Below are 25,353 nucleotides of genomic sequence, written 5' to 3' on the forward strand. Positions count from 1 at the left end.
ACGATTTATTTAATATTAATTACAATAAAGCGCATTCATTTGTATTTAGTATGCACTTGCTCGGGTATCTGCTTCAGCATATAACTGGTTTAATTATATAATGGGAAGAAAGTAAGGTCAACCTCCTCATCCACGGGCTCAGGAGGGTAACCTTCAAAGCAGGCGTGTGAAACTTTATCTGCAAATGGCCGGTGTGGCCGCAGGTTTTCTTTGTAAACAACAAACGACGCACTTAATTCCACTCGTTTAATCAGTTGGTCCGTCTTCGAACAACTGATCTTGGCTGCCTTCTAATATGTAGGCTGTAGTTCAGTTCATGGTGATCTGAAACCAACATTGCTTCTTTTATCTTTGGTGGGTATATGAGCAGTGAATTGTGGGTAACCGAGGACCATGAATGATACATCAGTTGCGTCCCTCAAATTGCTTCGAATTTTGTCTCCATTTTTCTGGCTGTATACTTACTAAGGATCCTTCAGTGTGGAGCAGTCTTCTATCACGTAGTGGCTGACAAATGCAGCCCAGCCTGACTGTAGGCTTTACATTTGGTACGCAGCCAATACATGCTTTCTTTGGCTGGAATAAAAAACCTGCAGCCACACCAGCCATTTGTAAATAAGATTATGCACTCCTGCTTTAACATAAAATAGTAATTTGTTCAAGTTCTATATCCACACACAAAAAGTATGGCATTTTTCTGACAGAATTAAAGGATGAGGAAAGTGCCTCAGTTTGTTTTAAGAGGAAACAAATTACTCACCGGGACTAAAAAGTGTGATTATACTGATGCCTAAACTGTATCAGAATAGCAACTGACAGAAGTGCGTACAGATAAACATGTCACAATGAATTCCATATTCTATAAAATTTCCATTCTATAAAAGAACAGCCCTCTTTCTCCAAAATTCTTTAATTTATTTAGGATTAGGACAGCAAGGTATGAGCAAGGCAACGTGTCTGTCTATAGTTAGGGTCCCAGAGGTTGTGTCCCTCAGGCCGGTTCAGGATGCTCAAACCCACATCAGTCACCTTTACTCTCTATCTCTCTATTTCTGTCTCTCTATTAAGTGACCACTTTAAAAACATGCTTTTATCATGGTCTCAATGAGCTATTCAGCCAGCCACGTTCTCTTTTTTTTAATATATATAAATATATATAAAAATAGATGTCCCTTAACATTTATGTAACTGGTCTCTGGCATTCAGCATAATTTCAACATTGTCGGATGGTGTGAAGTAATTTTTTTTTTATATAATGTATCCAAAGAGCTGGGAGGAATGATCAGAATACTTGCCGAAAATCCTGTTGAATTTCTTTTTTTTATTTCCCTTAAAAATACATTTTAGTAGTCCTATTGAAAAAGCCCAATGGAAAAGGAGCTGGTTACTCATGTTTAATGTTCTGTAGTTCAGATGTATGCACTAGAAGTTCTGAATGTCTATCAGTGTTCTCTCTTGCTATCATTTAACCTTCGTATGTGTGACGTTCTTTGCAGAACACTTGTTTGGCTCATGAAATTGATCTGGTCAGTGCACAAAGGAGAGAACATTTTAAAGCATCATGATTATCAAATTACTTCAAAGCACCTGTGATTAGGTTTTAACTTTTAAAAATTTTAGGGTTCACAACATAACTTGAAATCCAGTGAGTTGCTGAATAACGCCGTTTCCCCGTAGACTTTAAATAAATAAGCTGTGGGTTTTTGTAAAGGTGCTGTTAATATCAGAGAGAGTGTGCTGCATTGGGTTCATTTGATGAGCCAGGCTATTCTTACATTAACAAAGACATTATGGAAGCTTTTTAAGCGAATGGTGCCGTTTGCTCCCCCTACTCAATTTTGAAAATAAACATTAAAAAAAAGTGTCATGGCTGTTTTCTGTGAATGTGTCAGTCTGTACATTTGGAAAGTAATGCTCGACCTTGTCTTAACTAAGGGTGTTAATTGATATAAAAAAAGAAGATTAATTACAACAATATTAATTGCACTTATTCTTCTTAAGATGATTATTAGTGGATATTTGTGTAATTAAACAATTCAACATAGAATTGGGACAATAGAGTTTTTAATATTAGTCCTTAACAAATCACTGAATTGTATTGCAACAATATTCTGTGATTATTCATGATTAAAATGCTAAATTAAAGTTAAAATGCTGGTACCTTCCTGGATTTCTAGGAGAAAGAATTGTGTAGTGTGTTATGCATGGCAAACCGACTTCTAACTCCCAGGGTAGTTGTAAAAGTAAAACTCTAAGCTTTAGACGAAGATGAGAGGGTGACTAAGATACTTCAGCATAAATAAAAAATTGCTAAGTGTGGACCACGCCTAAAGAAGTAGAGAAGAAGAAGGAAAAAGGGGAGGGAACTCAGGGAAAATTGGGCGGGAATTCTGAACTGCGTGCTTGAAGAAGTGTGCAGTTATATCCCCCCTTTTATTACTGCGGTCAAGCCAGCCCCCACTTCAAAACGCTTGGTCAAACTAGCCCCCACGCTGTTTCTTAGAGTGCGCATACACTGAACATTTCGGCAAGCGTGAGAAGGAACACATTTCAAAATAAAAGTCCCCCCCTTAATATCACGACATTATGCTATGGAGTGGTATTAAAAGGAATCCACATGATATCACATGTTATGTTTGATATCACATGTCAATTTCATGTAGTCCTGGTAGTACACAAAATAAAAGCCCTGTAAATTATAACAATTATGTTAATTAAATAATAATAATAATAATAATACTACTATTAATAATAATACTTGTATGTGTCACTCACTTAATAGCAGGGCATTATAATGTGTCATTTCAAAATAAAAGCCCTTTAAATTGTAACATTTATGTAATTTTACACAATGTTTAGACTGTTCTTAAAATAAATCTGTCTGATATCACAGGTCAATTTCATATAGTCCTTATAGTACACTACTTGTATGTGTCACTCACTTAATAACAGAACATTATGATGTGTCATTTCAATATAAAGGCCTTTTAAATTATAACAATATTTTTATTTTAACACAAGTTTTGACTGTTATTAAAATGAATCTGTGTGATATCACAGGTCAATTTCATATTTCATTTCATAATTTAAAGGGCCTTTATTTTGAAATGACACATCAAAATATTCTGATATTAAGTGAGTGAAACATACAAGTAGTGTACTATCAGGACTATATGAAATTGACCTGTGATATCAGACAGATTCCTTTTAATAACAGTCTAAACATTGTGTTGAAATAAAATATTGTTATAATTTAAATGGCCCTTATTTTGAAATAACACATAAAAAGTTTTGATATTAAGTGAGTGAAACATACAAGTAGTGTACTATCAGGACTATATGAAATTGACCTGTGATATCAGACAGATTCATTTTAATAACAGTCTAAACATTGTGTTGAAATAAAATATTGTTATAATTTAAAGGGCCTTTATTTTGAAATGACACATCAAAATGTTCTGATAGTAATTAGGCTTGTTCGACTTAACCCGGCGCTGCGCAGTCCGATCGCCGCCTGGCTCGGTATGGTGCATGCTGGTTAGTTTTTTTGTCCGACTTGCGTCTGCGCCTTCATCACGTGACGATGACTTCCGGCGTTATAGTCCCGCGAGTGAAATCTGCCTGCAGCCGTCTGACCCAGGCGCTGCAGTTGCTTTCCACCAACTGCGGGAGCCTAGAGCCGCCCTGATGACGACAGAGCTTAATCCCCATTGGTTAGAAGATCCACCGACACCTATCACGTGTGAATCTTTTTATTTTAAAATATATATCTCCTCTAAAACCCCTTAAAAAACACAGTATTTACACTGTCATATCTAGTAGCAAGACAGTTCATTTTCATGCAGTATTCAAAAATATTTATTTGTTCATAATCTGCATTTTATATCATAATAAAGCTCAACTGCTATCATTTTTACTGTTTTATAAAGCGCCCTGAACTGCTCTTATTAATTATCTTTAAACCTACATAACTATTATACTGAGATCTACTTTTCTTTTCTTCTATTGTTTTTGTGTTGTGAAATGCGCTAAACAATTAAAGCTGTGTAAATGAGCATGATGTATTTATTTCCAAAAACAAAGGACAGAAAAGCTGGTCTGCAAATAAAAATGTAATCCCATTATTTATTTAGTACTACACAATACATCTGTAACATGACAGTATGTTTTGTGAACATTTATAACAAGTTTTTATCTCAATTTAATAACACTCATGTTATCTCTGTTTCACTTTTGCGATTTTATTCACACCAGAAGTAAACAAACAGCGCATTCATCGCGAGATCCTGTGTTGTTCACGTGGGCTGCAGGTGGAGACTGTCCGACCTGACTTCTCCGCTCCTCCACCCCGCCCACCTGCACGCGGCTGCTCTCGCTGACCAGCAAGGCGAGGCGCAGCCGCTTCTCGAACAAGCCTATTGAGTGAAACATACAAGTGGTGTACTATCAGGACTATATGAAATTGAACTGTGATATCAGACAGATTTCTTTTAATAACAGTCTAAACATTGTGTAAAATTACATAAATGTTACAATTTAAAGGGCCTTTATTTTGAAATGACACATCAAAATGTTCTGATTTTAAGTGAGTGAAACATACAAGTAGTGTACTATCAGGACTATATGAAATTGACCTGTGATATCAGACAGATTTCTTTTAATAACAGTCTAAACATTGTGTAAAATTACATAAATGTTACAATTTAAAGGGCCTTTATTTTGAAATGACACATCAAAATGTTCTGATTTTAAGTGAGTGAAACATACAAGTAGTGTACTATCAGGACTATATGAAATTGACCTGTGATATCAGACAGATTTCTTTTAATAACAGTCTAAACATTGTGTAAAATTACATAAATGTTACAATTTAAAGGGCTTTTATTTTAAAATGACACATCAAAATGTTCTGATAGTAATTGAGTGAAACATACAAGTAGTGTACTATCAGGACTATATGAAATTGAACTGTGATATCAGACAGATTTCTTTTAATAACAGTCTAAACATTGTGTAAAATTACATAAATGTTACAATTTAAAGGGCCTTTATTTTGAAATGACACATCAAAATGTTCTGATTTTAAGTGAGTGAAACATACAAGTAGTGTACTATCAGGACTATATGAAATTGACCTGTGATATCAGACAGATTCATTTTAATAACAGTCTAAACATTGTGTTGAAATAAAATATTGTTATAATTTAAAAGGGCCTTTATTTTGAAATGACACATCAAAATGTTCTGATTTTAAGTGAGTGAAACATACAAGTGGTGTACTATCAGGGCTATATAAAATTGAGCTGTGATATCAGACAGATTCCTTTTAATAACAGTCTAAACATTGTTGAAATAAAATATTGTTATAATTTAAAGGGCCTTTATTTTGAAATGACGCATCAAAATGTTCTGATTTTAAGTGAGTGACACATACAAGTAGTGTACTATCAGGACTATCTGAAATTGAACTGTGATATCAGACAGATTTCTTTTAATAACAGCCTAACATTGTGTAAAATTACATAAATGTTACAATTTAAAGGGCATTTATTTTGAAATGACACATTATAATGCCCTGCTATTAAGTGAGTGACACATACAAGTATTATTATTAGTAGTAGTAGTATTGTTAGTATTATTATTATTAGTATTATTATTATTTAATTAACATCATTGTTATAATTTACAGGGCTTTTATTTTGTGTACTACCAGGACTACATGAAATTGACATGTGATATCAGACATAACATGTGATATCATGTGGATTCCTTTTAATACCACTCCACAGCATAATGTCGTGATATTAAGGGGGGGACTTTTATTTTGAAATGTGTTCCTTCTCACGCTTGCCGCAATGTTCAGTGTATGCGCGCTCTAAGAAACAGCGTGGGGGCTAGTTTGACCAAGCGTTTTGAAGTGGGGGCTGGCTTGACCGCAGTCTTTTATTTTATAGGAAGTGGAAGAGTAGATGAAGGGGGTTGTTGGGGAGGAGGTGGGTTGCGAACTTTTCGTCACGAGAGGTAGTTAGTTAGGGCTGGTATTTATAGGGCGGTTGATTGATACAGGGTGGAGTTAGAATGTAGAGTTCGGGCGTGGTCCTTCTCAATAGGCTTGTTCGACTTAACCCGGCGCTGCGCAGTCCGATCGCCGCCTGGCTCGGTATGGTGCATGCTGGTTAGTTTTTTTGTCCGACTTGCGTCTGCGCCTTCATCACGTGACGGTGACTTCCGGCGTTATAGTCCCGCGAGTGAAATCTGCCTGCAGCCGTCTGACCCAGGCGCTGCAGTTGCTTCCCACCAACTGCGGGAGCCTAGAGCCGCCCTGATGACGACAGAGCTTAATCCCCATTGGTTAGAAGATCCATCGACACCTATCACGTGTGAATCTTTTTATTTTAAAATATATATCTCCTCTAAAACCCCTTAAAAACACAGTATTTACACTGTCATATCTAGTAGCAAGACAGTTCATTTTCATGCAGTATTCAAAAATATTTATTTGTTCATAATCTGCATTTTATATCATATTAAAGCTCAACTGCTATCATTTTTACTGTTTTATAAAGCGCCCTGAACTGCTCTTATTAATTATTTTTAAACCTACATAACTATTATACTGAGATCTACTTTTCTTTTCTTCTATTGTTTTTGTGTTGTGAAATGCGCTAAACAATTAAAGCTGTGTAAATGAGCATGATGTATTTATTTCCAAGAACAAAGGACAGAAAAGCTGGTCTGCAAATAAAAATTTAATCCCATTATTAATTTAGTGCTACACAATACATCTGTAACATGACAGTATGTTTTGTGAATATTTATAACAAGTTTTTATCTCAATTTAATAACACTCATGTTATCTCTGTTTCACTTTTGCGATTTTATTCACACCAGAAGTAAACAAACAGCGCATTCATCGTGAGATCCTGTGTTGTTCACGTGGGCTGCAGGTGGAGACTGTCCGACCTGACTTCTCCGCTCCTCCACCCCGCCCACCTGCACGCGGCTGCTCTCGCTGACCAGCAAGGCGAGGCGCAGCCGCATCTCGAACAAGCCTAATCTTTTGTTATAACATAACATCATGTACTGTATGGTTATATTACTAAATGAAACCGTTTAAATATGAACAGCCTCTGTTAACCTGCTCACAAGATAAGTTTGCATTAAATGTGTTAATGTTGGTGGCACTAGTCTAAACCAGATGCATCTGTTGAGTAGGGTTTAAGATGGGCAGACCTGTGTGAGTTTGGTGTGAGCTAATATAGTATCTGTAGAGATACGTTGGCTTTACTTGATCTGACCAGCCACTGGGTTCCCTCTACTGAATCATTAGAATCAGTTCACTTACAAGATTCGTTCACCGAAACGTTCAGTGCTTGGCAGGAGGAGCCTGCGACTTCGGCCCACCTAACTGATATACGGCTGAACGGTTCATGTTTCAGTTTAGTTCACGAGAGCTCTCAGCCCTAAGCGGCAGTACGTTCAGTGCAAGCACAGTTCCCTTGCTATCTTCACCACCAGATTTGCGGGTGATTCAGTGATTCACAGACCACACAGCAGTTCCCCTGCCGGCCTGCACGGTCGCTGCTGAGCTCAACGACTGAACTGAGAAAGGAACGAATCAGCTGAGGAAGTGATTTGATTCAGTTTGTTCACTCAAATGAATCGTTTATTCGAACGAATCGATCGCTAACGACACAACAGTCGTTACAACAAGTGTCAACAGTCCTTTCAAAATGTTAAGGCTCTGCTCACATGTCCTTGCTAGTGATGTGGGCGTAGGAGTAGTTCTTCTGCAATGTGGTTCAGATTGGGATTGTTTATCTCGTTTGTTACTATTGTAAAAAGTTAAATCCCCCTCAGAGTGTTTACTGTGGAAAAGGAGGCCTTTGCATTAATTTTAGCACTTGACCATTTCAAAGTGTATCTCAAGAGTTCTTAAGCTGGTCTGTGGGGGCAGTGCCATTTTGGGCCAGGTCAGATTTTGGTTGATACTGTGGTTGAAACACTTTTTCAAAAAGGGCTAGATTTTTTTGGATAGGTTTTTTTTCCCTTAATAAATGAAATTGTCATTGTGCTATTTATATTTTCTCAGGTATATTTGTATGATATTAAACTTTGTTTGACAATCTGAAAAATGTCAGTCTGAAAAAAATGCAAAAACAAAATAAATCTGTAAGGGGACAAATAATTTTTCATGACACTGTAAGTGCCTCACACTGGGGTAATCTTGATATTAACTGGACCCAGATAATATGCCCATGTGAGATCTAGATCAGATTCCTTAAAGAAACACAGAAAATGTTGCTTTGGTTTTATTTAAATAAAATCTCTATTTAGTGGAGACAGGTTGTGATGGTAGTGATGGCAACCAGGCTGGGTTGGTTACATCTTCATCTTGAATGCTGTTCTTTTTTCACTCTTTCCTGTTTTTCCATCTTTCCTGTTCTCTTTTTTATATTTTGTCTTGCAGTCCTCCAATGGTTCCTCAGTTGCCGCAACAACCTACTGAAATGCACAAGAACAGCCATAAAGAGCTGCCCTACTCTTCAAATGAAGGAGTGCTAAACTTTCTAGAATTTATAATATGGTCGTAAAAACAAATTAAGGGTATATTGTAATTTAAAATCATTTTCAAATTACATTTACAATACAGACACTCAGAAAAAAAACTCAGTATTCCCCTTAAACAGAGAGCCATTTCAGTCACAGCCAGTCAGAATTACAACTGTACATGTCTTTATATGGTATTAATGAATGAATAGAAATTACATACTGTTCACCCCGGCCTACACCAAGTTCAGCCAAGCTGATCTCTTCTCTATGCAGTCTAACAGCCCAGCGGATGTCCTGCACTCACTGCTCCTCGCTGTCTCACCCACTCAAGCAGAAACAGAGAGACAGAAACAGCGATAAATTTGAAATTATAGATCAAACATGGAGAGATGAATTATTCTAATTATTGTGGAGCTGAATGTGGGTATGTCTCAGTGGTTTGGATTTATTTGTCAATCAGATTCTTCATAGTTGTTCCTGTGTGTTTTATCTGAAGAGAGATAAAACACAATACACTCAACATCATCATCTTTATCACAACACATCTATAAACCCTGAAGAAGTGCGACACTTACCTGGTTCTCCTCCTTATGGCTTGTTCCACTAGGCCTGCAGGTTCAGAACTCACATCTCACAACTTTAGGCTCACATCTTCACTAAAAGAGAAAGAGGGCAGTGGAGATGGAGGTAAAGATGTTTGATTTCAAATTATAAGACAAACAGAAGAAACAGCATAATTTGAATGATTGTTTTACAGAATAAGTGTATGTCTTACCCGTGTGTATCACTTTGATCCACAAGAGGAGGGCAGCGGAGGAAGCAGGATTTCTGCACCAGATTCGTCATAGTTCTTCCTGCATGTTTTATCTGAAGGGAGATGAAACACAATAAACTCAGCATCATCATCTTCAACACAACACATCTATAGATATCAGTGATGATCTTCATCTGAATACCAACCAGGTGAGAATCCATAGCCCAGGAATCCATAAGGGGCCGCCAGTTCTGCATCCAACACTCCGATCACTTCCGCACAGTGACTTCACCAGTGTTTGGTGGGGCGGTTAGATGGTGCGAACATGGCCAGGATGTTTCTTTATCCTCCTTGGCTTTCTATCTCCTCCTCCCTTCCTCCTACTTAGATGGGCCCTGTCACATACAATACAGCACCACATGAGCACCAGACATTGCAAAAGCAGTAAGCTTGTACATCATCACTCCCACACACCTTCTTCATGATCAAATTCTCCAGAAATGTCAGCCTGTCCTCACTGCTCTCCAACGTCTTCCATTTAGTTTGTAGACGTGAAAGCCTGTCAAACACACAAACACAATAATAATGAAAGTTACATCAAAACTAAGGATGTTTAAACTGCATGTGATTAAAATGCTGTATTAATGGATGTGCAGTATCACCATTTATAGTTCCCTCAAGCCCAGATCAAGTTCAGTGAGGATTATCCATGCCAGTCTCAGCTTAAACCCTCAAGAAGTGCGACACTTACCTGGCTCTCCTCCTTATAGCTTGTTCCACTAGGCCTGCAGGTTCAGAACTACTCACTGAGTCTGACTGTATCAGTGAGTCGAGGTCCACTGGGGGCAGTGTAGAAGGGCTCACATCATTACTAAAAGAGAAAGAGGGCAGTGGAGATGGAGGTAAAGATGTTTGATTTCAAATTATAAGACAAACAGGAAAAACAGCATAATTTGAATGATTGTTTTACAGAATAAGTGTATGTCTTACTCGTGTGTATCACTTTGATCCTCAGGAGGAGGGCAGCGGAGAAAGCAGGATTTCTGCACCAGACTTTTTACAGTTTTTTCACTGTGTGTTATCTGTAGAGAAAACATCACCCAAAAACAACAGAATTCATCATCATCACATTTCTCTAGACATCAGTATCAATTTATGATCTTAATACGAACACCAACCTGGTGAGAATATCCATAGCCCATAAAGCCGTAAGTGAACCCCAACTCTGCGTCCACCGTGCCAACTTTCTAAAATTGTATAAAAAAAAAAAAAAAAAAAAAAGCAGTCATACATCTCTTTCTCTTTTTCACTCAGGCAAACAATAAAAAATACACGGTTACAACTGTTAGTCTTACTTGATCTTGGAGCCTCAGATCAAACAAGTAAATTGGTGATGGATTCTGTAAAGAAAGAAAAATGATCAAATTCTCAGTACTGGTGATTAGGAACAATAAGGGATTTAAAAAAAAACACATAAGCAACTATGTGAAGGAGGTGTGTCTCACATTTAAAATTTCCATTAGACTAATGGTGTCGTTGCCCATGATTCTGAAGACGCGTGTATGAGCATCAACACAAAGCAAATCCACCATCAGAACACTGGAGTCGTTGTCCCCAAAAACATCTTCCTTGCTGATCTGCAAACATAACAAGACAAGAAGGGCAAGCAGCATTTTATTTACCTTGGCATTTGATGATATACATTTGTCCTTCATCTGCAACCATGCTGTGCGCTACTGTACCTGAACGGAGATGTGCATCTTTTCATTGAAGATCATGGGGTCCTTGTAGAGCTGCAGTTTTGTGCTTCTCTGCAGTTTTCCAAAAGTGACCCTCACAGCTCCCAGTGTTCCTGACTTTACATAAGCTAGAGCAGGGCTCAGGAAAACAGACAAACCAGAACCAGCACTATTGATCTGTGCAAGCAAAACCAACTGAAATCAATACAAACACAAACTGACACACTAGAAGCTACTAGCAGCAGGGAGTCTGTTGTACACTTCAAGGATACTAAATGTAGTCAAATCTTTGCAGCTCTTGATGGTCACTGACAGCACCCCCACCTGTCAAAAGACAAAAAGCTAACACTGAGTGTTTTCTTAACAAAAATCAGAGATAGATAACGTTACAATATGAACCATTCCTCCATGGCTAAGTGTGGAATGCTGAAAGGAAGAACTATTTAAAGTCATTTATTGCTTTTCAAAGTTAATGGGACAAACCGGCTCTCCGAGTGGCACTAATGGTACTGTCTTCTTCTCCTGCACCTCCGGACCAGGCTGAGACGAGGAGCTGCATTCAGTAGACTGCAGAACAGAGATCAAAATTAAGCTTAAGAACATACGTATCAGTGGAGTCATAAACAAGCTCAAAGAGGATAAACACATTTCCAACCCAGACCACTTTTTGCACCTGTATTCTTCTGAAGCTCACCTCCTGCAGGCTCTCCAACTCAGAGCTCACACCTCTCACATCTTTCCTGACCTCGACTACTGGAGTCTGCCCTGTTTTTTGGAGTCTTTTAATAAGTCTCCGTACACTCTGTCCCAACACACAAAAACAGCATTACTTAGAAAATCTTTCAAAGTAAAATGTAAAAACCCAGAGACTGTTTTTTGGAAATTGCAGTGTCTTCAAACACAATCGTGTGTCGTGTTGTTAAGAAGTCTAGCACCAGTTGGGTAATGCAGACATGCATCTCTTTAATAATTTAGGGTAATTAACTATAAAGATTATTTATCAAGCTCGTTAAAAAAACAGTTCCAGTCATTCTAAAGCTTTATTAAATAGCCCGTCTAACTAACCAGTAACAGTGCGATGACCAAGGTCATGTTTCTTACCATCTTTGTGGGCCTCTTTGTTTTGTCGTCCTCGCTCTGACTGTCCTGGACGCCAATCCTCCTATGAAAGAGGGCCCACCTGAGAAAGTGAAAGTTGCAGCACCCACAGCTTGTGGGACTGGGGGAGCACTCCTGCTCGCTTTGCTGTTTCATATCCATTTCTATTTAAGTGCTGTTCTCACATTCCTTCAGTGTTGAAAAGGAAAAACAGAAGTTAGTAAATCCCGTGTTCTACAGACCAGTTAACAGCTACTGGTACTAAGTAGCAGGAATTAGCAGGGGCGTAGCAGCAAATTCGGGGCCCTGTACACTCTCAGTGACAGTGGGCCCCTATCCATGCCAGTACACAAGGAACGTGAGCAAAAATTTTCATGGGCCCCTCTCTCTACTTGGGCCCTGGGTGGTCAGGTCCACTTTTCCCCCCACTACCACGCCCATGGGAATTAGCATTGCCTTTTTCGATACCGGTACCCAAACACAACTTTTTTTCGATACCTCTTTCTAAACTGCAACCAAAAAATACAAAGAGCGATCGATACCTTTACTCACACAACATATTTATTAACAGACGATTTTAACAAATCTCCTTCTCATACTATCATGAGAGGCTACTACTTTTGGATCTTGTTGGAACAAACAATGAGCATTTTTGTGGTGCTTTATTAAGAACAAAAACAAGTTCTTTTTAAGAAATATCAGCATTAGATTTATTAGATTAGATTAGATTATTTCCCTGGATTATTGTGAGGGGACAGTAATAATAGTGTAGTGTGGTTTAAGTCTCACAGACCTCTTTTAAAGTATTCTAATATCTCAGGATAGAGAGAAAGATAGCAAGAATGAGAACGAGGGAGCAAGAGAGAGACCGGAGAGATTTCCACACAGCGGTTGTGTGTGGACATTTGAAATGATCTGCGTTTTTTTGGGCTCTTTGCATTGTGTACGACAGGGCACCGTCACGGTTGTTTTTACAGCGTAAATGTGCAGACAAAAATAACTTTAAAATACATTTTATCATTAAGCCTAGTGTCTTGTACACTGACCTAATTGCAAAAGTAAGATATGTAACAGTAAAAGGGGTAAGTTTCAGTAACAGGAACGTGCGCTGGTAACATAAGTGAATAGAGTCTACAGGTTAATTAATTAATTAATGTGAATATTTGTTACTGTAAACCACTTTTTCCAATTCTGTTTGGTTAATCATTTATTTGTTTAAGAAATTGCTTGGTAAATTTTTTTTATCAAAATTTGATCAATTTCAGGGTTAAGTCTTCTTAAAAAGATAAAAATGGCTTTGCATATTTTAGAAAAATTCAATGTGCATTGCATATAAAGTGATTTTTTTGGTCATAAAAAAAAACTTGAACATGCAGTCAACCATTTCTTTAAAATAAAGACTTTTCATAAGAGAAAATCAAAGGAATTGGTGGACTTGCTTTTAAACAGGCTTTTTAAATGTCACATGATTTTTGGCAGCAGAATTGAGAAAAAATAACCATCTTTCGGCATAGAAACCTTGTAAGAAATGAAGTGAAGCTGCCTGAGATTGATCAGTACATGTTTTGAATAGTTAAATATATACGTTATTAGATTTACAATTCACATAAACACTCAATCAGTGTCACATTCAATGCTGGTGCTGAAGCAGTTACACAGAGCTAGAGATTAGGTCCCCTCATACTATGTTTAAGCCAATGCAACATTTGTCCTGGCTCACTTTTGTGCCGGAACAAAACTATTGCTTTCTGGTTAGAAATCGAAAAAAGCTTTTTTTTTTATCATCCCATATAATTCTGATATCATCGTGCATCTCTATCATTAAATGATTCTTTCTGCACATTTAGCGCTTCATTTTATTAAGCTGTTGTTAATTTCACCGACACTCAGCGGGAGATATATATAGGCATATGAGTATATTTGGTTGTATTATTTTGGTGAATATTATTTCCGTATTCTACACCTCCAGTTTAGATCAGTTAGTATAATTAATGTTAATGAATGCAGACTGACTCTCACCTCAGTGCTTCTCCTTCAGTAGAACACTTCACTCTGACGCGGCGCTCAGAACACTCAGCTTCTTCACCTGCTGTGACGTGTCCGTTTGAACCGCTCCCCGAACTATGATGACGTCACGCCACAGAGGCGCTGATTGGCTGGCGAGCTGAGCAGCTGATGTCTCTTACTGTTGGTCTGAAACATAGACATGGCCTAGACTGCCACTCTAAAGCGAGAGAACGTCTTGAGAAGGTAACAAAAAACTGTTACTTTAAAAAAAGTATTGAGCCTACAGTCAAAGCAGTTATAGAATTCATAAAAGACACACAAATAGCAACAAGACTCTAGATGTCACACATTACAAATACGTGCTTTCATGCTGAAATACTTTGTATTGTGCCCTTTAACAAAGAGAAACTAATATAGGCTACCTTTATGGGGCCCACAGAGGGCATTGCCTGGGTTTGTAAAGGTTTAGAGCCCTGTATAATATGTAGTTTTTACTTTTTGCTGAGAACTCTTAGAATCTCTCAGCTGTTAAAATATTAAAATTTAAAAATCTTCAAAACTAAATAAACCATGATTTAAATTATAATTAATCACTATTGTTGTGATTAATACAATTATAAACAAATACTTTGTGATTGACTTCATTAATAAATAAATAACATTATTTTTTTTGTGTGTAGAAGTGTAGCCTCAAATAATATATTTTCAATCATATATTTCAACTTTAAAATGGAAAATTTAATATACTGTTTAAAAAATCTCATAATAAAGTTTTTCTTCAATACATTTCATAGGAAATATTATATGTATAAGACAATATACATATAATATGTATTTAGACAATCACACACTATACTTTCTGCTAATAATACTTCTTGTTTAAGGAGTCACAAACTAGAAAAAAAGTGTTTCTCAAGAAAATACAAACGTCAGCCCATTGTTAATGTCTACTACATTAAGTAATTAAAACAGCTGCCTCAAAAGTCCTTAAGCCAAGGCCATTTACCAAAATGTTCTTATACACAGCGTTTACTGCTAACACAAGCACAGAGACAAAAGGCTTGACTGACAGGTTTTAATTCAGTATTTACAGGATTCTGCTCTTGTATAATCACAATCAGCCACACCACTAAATAGTGAATTCACTTGTCCTGGACAAGTCCTGTCAAATATTGACAATGAAGTCAAGTCACCTTGAAAAAGAACAAAAACCAGCAGTCAGTGTCTTCCCTGACAGGACTACAGCACTACTTAAAAGAAAAAAAGAAAAAAAAAAAAAGAGAAAGAAAAACGATCAAACAGAAAAAGTGCACAAAAAAAGAATAATAAATAGAAACAGTTCTCAGGGTTGACTTGCAGTGAAATTACCTTCCCTGGGCCAACTGCTGACGTTCATGGCAGTTTAGGTCTTTTAGAAGATCAGCTCATTTTTGATTAAATGTAAAATTGGGTTTATTAAATTTCACTCCTGGCTGCTGAATGAATGCGGTCCCAGGTCAGAGTGGGGGTTGAGATGGAGGTGGTCTTGGCTGCTCTTTCTAGATGTGTAGTTGTGCAATGACCAAAGAACACTGAACTAAGCCCTGTGTGATGAACTGACAGTAAAACACATGGCAGTTCAGTAAATCACTGTGTCCCATGAGTGTAGAACACCACCAGTGAGGGCAAATGCATTACACGATCAGATATTCAGAACTAGGCAGCATCACAGCAAGTAAACTACATTTGATAACTAAATGCATCTACAATGCACTGTTCTCAGTAACTACCCAGCTCAAGTTCAAGTACACTGATTGGAAATTTGAGCGACCTACAAAGCAGAGTCACCGTAGGGAAAGAGGAAAAAAACAAACAAACAAACAAAAAGATGATCATTAAAGGTCACCTGTCACGGAAGTTGACAAAAGGTCAACCTGCAGTCGCTGAAAACATACAGCTGAACACACTGGTTCCCTAGAGGTCAATAAATGATCTTTAAAAAAAAAAAAAAAAAAAAATACAAACAAAAAGATTCATATAAAAGCAATGCAGCTTCCGTGACAGGGTCTTTAAGACATGAGCAATAACACTGCATTCACACAAACATTCTCACACACTCATCATTCACATACATCCTCTGTATACAGTCCCTCTTCGTGAATAGAGCACGGTTGAGCTGGTATTTACAGAACAACACCAGAAAGTCTCTTCCTCAGTTAGAATCCAGCGTCTGGCTTGATGAATAGGGCAGAAAAAGCAAAGGCAAGGAATACGATCCCACCAATGATGGTAACTGTGGAGGAAAAACACAGAGGTGTTAGTTATTGTAATTTAGCGCATACTGTTCACTTGCAATGCCCATGTTATTTAAGATCCGATTAGTACCTGTCCTGACTGATATCTTCTGAGCTACCATCCTCCCACCAACCACAGCCAGACCTGTGCATAGGCAATGTCCCAGAGTTCCACCCACTGCCACTCCAAATGGATCCTGCAAAAAGGCACAATCTTTATTCAGCATCAGCCTTGAGCTTTGTTTTTTTAACGCTATTGCTGCAATTATTCTAACTTTACTTAGTGTACACACAGTGATTTTAAACATCAATTTAGACAAATTATCTTGCTTGTAAGGAAAATTCAGATGCATGTGAGCTTAACAATATGTAACTTGAAATGCTAACTACATTTTACACAAAATAACACAACATAAAGGCTGCATGATATAAAATTTAGCATCACCCTCAAAATGTGAATTTGTGCAATAGTCACATAACAGGACTGGGAATGTCACAAGGCAAATTTAGTCAATCAAGCTAAAACTTTACACAAAAGGATGTGTGCTGTTCTTATTCTGCATTGCGTATACATCTATAGCAAGTAATATCTAGTTAATAACCAGTTAATAACCATTTTATTGTAAAATTCTCATGATTTCTGGTGAAACGTTTTTAAATATAAAAATATATCTTGCTTATCCTCCAGTGCTGCTGCACATTAATTTGACTTTCAAATAGTCAAATAGGCTGCCTGTGTATGGCTTTGTTATTCAGACATAACATCTGCTGCTTGTGTTCTGCATGCCTCTCATAGTCACAGTCCATAAAATCTTACAGTGGCTACTGGCCATGGTAAGGATGCAGCACAACTGGGGCCTAAACCCACATGTCCAATGATTTGACACACTAGAAGAAACATGAACAAAAACATGAGCCTTACACTAAATAATACTGTGTGTCAACATAATCTGACCTCCCGTGCAGCGAGAACAACAGTAGCGAGCTGAGAGCAGTCCAACCCACTCTGTATGCAATATGTACAAATATATGCAATTTAATCAAGCTCATCAAACTCTGTGTGTAATGTGAGATTGGCTGTTTTTTCCTGTATGGTGACAGACAACATGATAACAGTTCAACTTGAATGAAATTATTCAATGGAAAAAAAACAAACAAACAAAAAAAAACAAACACTCATCTGATATTTTTAATAGATGGGCATTAGAAAAGAAACAGCTTAACTATGCAGATTATAGATGCCTGTTTATACAGACAGCTATGAGATCATTTGCTCACACTCAAAACATGAGCCTTACACTAAATAATACCATGTGTGTCAACATAATCTGACCTCCCGTGCAGCGAGAACAATAGTAGCGAGCTGAGAGCGGTCCCCCCACTCCGCGAGGAAGGTGAGTGTGAGTGCTTGGATGAAGATGGGCGAGATCACACTGTGCCACTTTCTCTGAGGCAACATGGTCACTGCTGCTCCTGTCTCCACATCCGGAGCCCCATTAGCCAGCTTATAGCGTTGGAGCTGCATAAAATAAGAACACACGTCTTAGGGTTGTGCAACAACTTCTCCTTTTGAGATTTTACAAATATAATAAGCAACGACAAAAATGAGACTTAAAACACTTATTGTTTCTGTTTTAATTGAAACTAAATCATTTGTGCCTGGACCTCATGACTGCAATTGATTAGTTCAAATTGGTCTACAAAAAAAAAAATAAACTGTATATTTTATTTGCTAGTAATAATGTTAGTTGCTGCTGTGCTGTATTTGGGGGAGAGGCCGGAATCCTCAGACAGGACAACCCCCCCCCCTTTCTAAAATTTAAAAACATGAGACAATCAATCAGTTTGTATGCATTTTAAGCCTAAATACAAAACTGATACGTCAAATTAATTGGCTCATTTATATAAGATCATTTCAATATTTTTCCTGTAATCTTCCAATAAAAAGTAATGAATTTCTTGCCTCCAAAACACTGATCACCTGACCATGCACCAACAGGATGTGCATAAAAGATTAACCAATAATATCATGTTTCCCCACCTTTCATCAAGCTAGCTCAGAGTCCTTCCCTAGTACTGTGTTTCAGTTGGAAAGACGATATTGCTGACTTTCCTGACTTTAATACCCCAATGCCACCTCTACACACACTAATCACTGTACAGACAACTCACAAATGCTCTTGTTGCTGAATGCCATCAAATTCTCACAGCAAAATCTAGTTGAATGCCTTTCCTGGACAGTAGAGACTACCTTACTACTCTTAACAAAAGCAGGAAAAACTCTATTATCCGTGATTTTAGAGGAAAAAATGAATAATCAGGTGTCCCAATTTTTTTTCTATACATTGTGTATTTCCTTATGGTAACAAAACGGATCACAATATTTGAGTGTTTTTGTGGTGCATTTTTCAAGTGCATAGCCTGTATTTGTAATATTAATAATTAATATTTTATAATTGATATTTTTAATAAAAAAAAATATATATATAAAATAATAATGATAAAAAAAATGTATGCACTCACTTATCCAATGATGGCTGCAGTACAATTTTAAATCATTCTGAAGACTTAGGGGAAAAAAGTGTGTTCTAGGAAATTAAGTAGTGTCCTATTATTTTGCACAAATTATTCAAATTTAAATTGCAATTCTGCATCTTGTTTGCAACCTCAATTCAAATACAAAATAAAAAAAATAATTGGAATTTAGGGCACATTCTTAATTCAGTTCTGCATTTTGTACAATTATACTATCTAGTGATTTTCACGCAAAGCGTATAAGTGTATCAAGGAATAGTTTCAGGCACAGCTCTAGCTCACGAAAAACTCCCTGCTCCTCTCATTAAACAGTTCATAAACTCCCACAAGGTTTTGAGACTCAAAGTCATGTGGGACAGGTATGAGCAGCCTACAGTGAAGTCTAAACAAACCATTACATTCCTGGTCATGGGAAAAACAAATGAATGCAAATCTAAGTCATCAACACATTTCAACATTTGGATTTCCTCTTTGTTAAGAGTCTGTGGTTCAGCCCACTACACATTTGAAATAGCAGCGTTAAACAGCATGCGTGACTGTTTCCACAACACTCACCTCCTCATCTTTCTTCTTAATCTCAGCCTGCACTTCTTCAAGCTCCTCTTGACCTTCATCAGCACTCATTCTCAATCCTTCTCTCAGCATCCTCACTCCGAAGATGGCAAACAGTGCCGTAGAGATGTAGTAGGTATAAATCCGTGGGATAATAGTGGTGGCATAACCAAACAGCACTAATAGAAAAGTAAATAAATAAAAAGAGAGAAAATTAACAAGAGACCACATCAGCATAGCATACTATGGCTGTGCAGTAACACAAACAAAGCCAAATGGTCCTTACTTTATTGAATTATAAGTTTGGTGTAAGTCAACACGTTACACTTGAATATAGCGTCACTTACAAATAAACTAGATGTAAATGTTGAGATTTTTTTTTCCTTTAAATTACTCACTAAAATGTAAGATTTCAAAAAATTCTGGAAACAATACCAAGCATACAAATTGTGTTTAGGAGGACTGAATCAACTGTGAAATTAGTTTTGAATTATTTTATTTATTTTTACTGGCTGTTTTAATTACAAGATTGTTGTAATGATTGACTGTTCTCCTTTCACCACTTACCTGCACAGTTTACTCTTTATGCGAAGACAGTATAGCATTTCGTTTTATTTTTACCTTTTGACAAATTGATTTGTGTAAAATGCTTCATAAACACACTTTTAAAATACATTTCTTACCTGCAAATGAAAGTAACAGGGAATAGCATATTCCTTGATAAACCAGTGTTGATCAAAGTCATTTAGAATGCTGTTTTAGGGTGTAATCCTTTTGGTAAAAAAATAATAGTAAAAATAACCAAAATCAGGTCTTCGGTTATATATGCAATATGTACAAATATATGCAATTTAATCTAGCTCAAATCATCACACTCACAGTGTGATGTGAGGTTGGCTGTTTTTTCCTGTATGGTGACACAGCATTTGATAACAGACTTTTAGATGTTCAACTTGCATGAAAAAGAACAACTGATATTTTTAATAGATAGGCAAGTGTGGTATATCATGCCTAGTTATAAAATCCACAACACAGAGCAGTCTGACCTTCGTCCTTGCACTCAACAGGAAATACCTCAATGACGTATCACGCAAAATACACTATCTGTTCAGAGGAGAAGAGTGTAATTCTTATCTTTAAATTAAATATTGACCACCGGATTTATTTTCAACAAATCTGCACAAGGTTCTCTTAGTTGGTATAAAATTAAAGTATAAATACGATAAAGCTTCATCTTTTGTTTGCATATTGAACTTAACTTAATTAAGCTTTGTTTAAGACAAGCTGCTTAAGTCATTATTCACATTCACAAACACACCCACACCCAAAAAAAAACTCACCAGAAAATGTTACTCCACTCACCTGACAGGCACGTCATGAGACCCAGAGCCAGCATAGCTCCAGCCAAGACAGTGAGCCGGTTGTAGCGCATGGCCATGATTGCTGCGATAAAGAAAGTTTTGTCTCCCAGCTCAGAAACAATAATGACTGAAATGGCTGCCACAAAGGCATGGATAAAGCCCAGGTTGGCTTTACTGGTCTCATCTTGACTGACTGCTGGACCTGCAGGCTGGCCAGTAGCAGCTTTCTGTAAAAGAAAAAATGAGTAGTTATTTATGTTCTAGAAATCAGGTCGGAACTAGTTATAAGGGGAGTAAAACATTTCATTAAAAATTTGAATGGTTGAAATGGTTGGAGCAGAACTGTTGAAGCTAAATAATACACTTTTAAAATGAGCTGGTTATGTATGCAGCTCTAACCCAGCTTTTCTACATGCTGTAAATGAGGTCAGATGAATGAACACACTGTCCTGTAGTGATGCTCTCAGGACATTCAGTGTATCTCATTCTGGAACTTCACAAGTTAAAGGGAAGGTCAGAGTGCTGTAAGGAACTTTGCTGGTCTTTTAAAGGGACTTGTGATCAGTGTTGGGAGTAACGGCGTTAAAACTAACGGCGTTATTAATGCCGTTACTTTTTTCAGTAACGAGTAATCTAACTAATTACTCTGACTGTAACTATAACGCCGTTACCATTTCCGACACCCCGTTACTGCACGTTACTTTAGCCACTCTATGAACTTTTTTTTTGTTGTAACTTTGCTTTGCCCTGGTTAACCCCTCTTCTTTCCGGTGAACTTGAGCTTCTGGCCGCTGTGCCTGTGGTTTGGCGTGGTGAAGTGAGGCACAATTGTGACTATTTGCGTGCTCTAATTAATTCAGTGATTGCCGTGGACAGGCCAAGTTCCGATTTATGGACGTTAAGCTTTTTTTAGCTGCTCCGGTTTTTGTGGTGCTGCCTCTTTCTCTTTTAGAGCTTAGATTCTCTGCCCGAACCCGACCTGACCCAAAGACCGTCCCAAAATCGGGCTCCTATTTTTATTTTATATAAAGCTCTGGTGTGATAATCACAATGTTGCTAAGTAACAAATTATTATTGTTCACTAAAGGAACGAAATAGCGAAAACTGAAAGTGAAAAAACATTTGTGTTAACTGAATCTAATAAAAACGGTAATTAAAAGGAAAAAACAACTATCTCGAACTGTATTTTGTGTTTATAAAACTAACTAAAACAAACTAAAATTACTGAATTTTCGTGTTTAATTTATTTATAAGCGCTGTTGTACAGCGGAGTTGTACAGCGGGCGGTGTTGCCGAGCGCGCATCACCTCGTGGTCTGTGGCGTTTTTTCCAGTATTATATGTTTTAGTAATTTTCTTTGGTTCTGTGAAGAATTTCGTTTTTATTTTTGTAATTCGTTAGATTATATTTTTGTCAACATTTTGGGTTTATTTTCGTTTGTTATTTTTCTAATAATAATAGTAAATACATAATTGATTTCCATTTTTTTTTGACGGGCGAATAATAAAAAGTAACGCTAGTTACTTTTACTGGTAACGAGTTACTTTTATAGTGGAGTAACTCCGTTAGTAACTCAGTTACTTTTTTGGAGAAGTAAGGAGTAACTATAACTAATTACTTTTTCAAAGTAATGTGCCCAACACTGCTTGTGATACATAACCTACATCACCATAGGATTTTTGGGGGGTTCATTGACGCCTATAAGGCACTGTTAAATAAGGGTTGTTTTAAGGTGGTTTAAGCATCACCCACATTAAAAGATGGAGGGTTAACTAGGTAACAAATGCATCAAGCAATTTAGTTAGTTAACCTACGTTTAGTCAGTGTTCTTTGCTATTAGGGGAGGCAGGTTAACTAACTAACTAACTAACTAGCCTGACTAGCTAAAGCAAGTTAGTGTTAAGTTCCGACAAACAGCTAATCATGTAATCGTTAGCTAACTAACCTGGATTAGTTTAGTTTAGCTAACTATCTAACCTGGGTTAGTTTAGTTAAGACAGCTAGCTAACCTGGGTTAGTTTAGTTTAGCTAAGTAACTAACATAGGTTTGTTTAGTTTAGGAAAGTTAGCTAGATAACCTGGGTTAACCTGGGTTCGTTTAGTTTAGGAAAGTTAGCTAGATAACCTGGGTTAACCTGGGTTTGTTTAGTTTAGGGTGGTTAGCTAGCCAACGTGGGTTAGTTTAGTTTAGGGTAGTTAGCTAGCTAACCTGGGTTAGTTTAGTTTAGATAGCTAGCTAACCTAGGTTTGTTTAGTTTAGGAAAGTTAGCTAGCTAACCTGGGTTAGTTTACTTTAGCTAACTAACTAACCTGGGTTCATTTAGTTTAGGGTGGTTAGCTAGCTAACATGGGTTCGTTTAGTTTAAGGTGGTCAGCTAGCTGACACGAGTTAGTTTAGATAGCTAGCTAACATGGGTTAGTTTAGATAATTAACTAACATGGGTTAGTTTAGTTTAGGGTAGTTAGCCAAGTAACCTGGATTAGTTTAGTTTAGATAGCTAGCTAACGTGGGTTAGTTTAGTTTAGGGAAGTTAGCTAGCTAACATGGGTTCGTTTAGTTTAAGGTGGTCAGCTAGCTGACACGAGTTAGTTTAGATAGCTAGCTAACATGGGTTAGTTTAGCTAATTAACTAACATGGGTTAGTTTAGTTTAGGGTAGTTAGCCAAGTAACCTGGGTTAGTTTAGTTTAGATAGCTAGCTAACGTGGGTTAGTTTAGTTTAGGGAAGTTAGCTAGCTAACATGGGTTAGTTTAGTTTAGGGAAGTTAGCTAGCTAACATGGGTTAGTTTAGTTTAGGGAAGTTAGCTAGCTAACATGGGTTAGTTTAGTTTAGGGAAGTTAGCTAGCTAACATGAGTTAGTTTAGTTTAGATAGCTAGCTAACATGGGTTAGTTTAGTTTAGGGAAGTTAGCTAGCTAACATGAGTTAGTTTAGTTTAGATAGCTAGCTAACATGGGTTAGTTTAGTTTAACTAATTAACTAACTTGCGTTCGTTTAGTTTAGGGTAGTTAGTTAAGTTTAGGGTAGCTAGCTAACCTAACAGTAATTCTGCTCCTTCACAGTCAAGGCTAAAGCTAGGCTAGCTAGGTTTCCCGGTGTCGGTTTCTAGGGGGAGTCTGTTTTTTTTCTAACTCTGGATTCGATTCGCCTGGAAGTTCGCTTAGCTCGATAGCTACCCTAGCTAGCTAGCTAAACTAACTACCTGGCCGGTGAGCTGAGAGAGCTTTCTGGTGTTCACTAATAATAGAGAAGAGGTCTGTGGTCCTCGGTAAACATTAGTTATTTACCTCCACATGCTGCTGCGGATCCTCGTTCACTCTCTTCTCCTCCTGAATCGCTGAGGCTCCGGCGGAGATCAGCAGGACCAGGGCCAGCAGCCCGCAGAGCCGGCCCGCCCCGCTCCGCCGAGAGCCGCCCCGGAGAGCCATGTTCACAGTCTGTCCACCGCGCAGAAACACAGCTAAGCGCTAAGCAGAGCCCGAACCACCATCTAACTCCTGCTCATCTCAGAGAAACAGCGGCGGCTCCGATAACTAGCTAATCAACCCGCTAGCCCGCTTCATGCTAACAATCAGCCGCTGCTGTAGCAGGAACTAACTTGTTAGCACTCTGAGTGATCCGATTGGTCAGCCTGGAGGGAAACGTGTACCTCACACACACACGTAATCAGACGGCATTTCTCTGATTGGTTGTCAAAGCTGTCAGTCAACTGCACAGAAAAGGGTTAGGTCGCGCTGCAATAAATTAGGAAGTATCACACACACAGGCTGTGTCCCATTATGCGGTCCTACCAGTGAAGGAAAATGACTGCGAACCGCTTGAAGGAACCCGTGAGTGAGTTCAGAATGAATAGGGGTGAATAGAGCAAAACGGCAAAATAAAAAAAAATAAAAAAACTTGAAAATAGTAACTACCAACTTGACCAAGATATTCATTTAATTTCGGAAAGTAGAGTAAAGTATTTTGCTTAAACGGATTTTAGGCATCTTCTACTGCTCTTTTTACTTCACTACATATTTTCTATGAGTTTAATACTTTTACTGTCACCTGGATTGATGAAGCTGTCTTATCGCTGAGTGAATCAAAAGATCAAGTTTACTTTAGTGCATGAGTAGTACAGTTTAGAATACACTTCTTGCAATGCTTAAGTACAAAAATGTTAAATACTTAAAGAACACCTAAACTTCTACTCAAGGCACTTGACACTAATACAGCTCCTCTACTTTTAATTAAGTCTGGGATCAGATGCTGGAGTTAAATTCAGAACTGAGTTTAAAAGTAAAAAAAATGTCTATGGTACTGAAACATGTTAAAATCATGCCAGTGTTGATAAAAGTAGTAAATGTTTTAGTATAAAAATTATCAAATGTTTTATAAACTCTTTTTTGCTCAATTGAGCCGTAAGATCCCATTTATGTTGGACTCAATCGAGAGCGGTGGTCACATAAACCGGGAGAAGATTTCTTAAGTGGGTATTTTC

General features: G+C 37.5%; 2 protein-coding genes across 4 annotated transcripts; both read right to left on the bottom strand.

Annotated features, from left to right (window-relative positions):
• Positions 1-8,299: 8,299 nt before the first annotated feature.
• On the bottom strand, positions 8,300-14,416 carry LOC103022915 (C2 calcium-dependent domain-containing protein 6). Of its 3 annotated transcripts, none has more exons than XM_022664465.2 (17): positions 14,164-14,416; positions 12,148-12,333; positions 11,741-11,848; positions 11,530-11,613; positions 11,319-11,370; positions 11,050-11,174; positions 10,813-10,944; positions 10,663-10,707; positions 10,486-10,554; positions 10,298-10,389; positions 10,059-10,178; positions 9,782-9,866; positions 9,514-9,702; positions 9,329-9,420; positions 9,129-9,209; positions 8,774-8,878; positions 8,300-8,505 (listed from the first exon to the last, which is right to left on the bottom strand). In XM_022664465.2, exons 2-13 carry the CDS (start codon positions 12,304-12,306, stop codon positions 9,688-9,690), a joined length of 1,086 nt encoding a protein of 361 aa, XP_022520186.2. In that variant the 5' UTR covers positions 12,307-12,333; positions 14,164-14,416; the 3' UTR covers positions 8,300-8,505; positions 8,774-8,878; positions 9,129-9,209; positions 9,329-9,420; positions 9,514-9,687. The 3 variants fall into 3 exon arrangements, with proteins under 3 accessions (XP_022520186.2, XP_022520183.2, XP_022520188.2); XM_022664462.2 differs by having other exon boundaries at positions 8,774-9,043; XM_022664467.2 differs by lacking the exon at positions 11,741-11,848 and having other exon boundaries at positions 8,774-9,043; positions 14,164-14,412.
• A 796-nt stretch (positions 14,417-15,212) lies between these two features.
• tmem165 (transmembrane protein 165) lies at positions 15,213-24,482 on the bottom strand. Its single transcript, XM_007257047.4, has 6 exons — positions 24,161-24,482; positions 20,874-21,099; positions 19,515-19,690; positions 17,758-17,943; positions 16,516-16,621; positions 15,213-16,423 (listed from the first exon to the last, which is right to left on the bottom strand). Exons 1-6 carry the CDS (start codon positions 24,299-24,301, stop codon positions 16,347-16,349), a joined length of 912 nt encoding a protein of 303 aa, XP_007257109.2. The 5' UTR covers positions 24,302-24,482; the 3' UTR covers positions 15,213-16,346.
• Between the last annotated feature and the right edge of the window lie 871 nt (positions 24,483-25,353).

This window comes from Astyanax mexicanus, chromosome 1 (assembly GCF_023375975.1).
Source record: "Astyanax mexicanus isolate ESR-SI-001 chromosome 1, AstMex3_surface, whole genome shotgun sequence".
Taxonomy (NCBI): Eukaryota; Metazoa; Chordata; class Actinopteri; order Characiformes; family Acestrorhamphidae; genus Astyanax; species Astyanax mexicanus.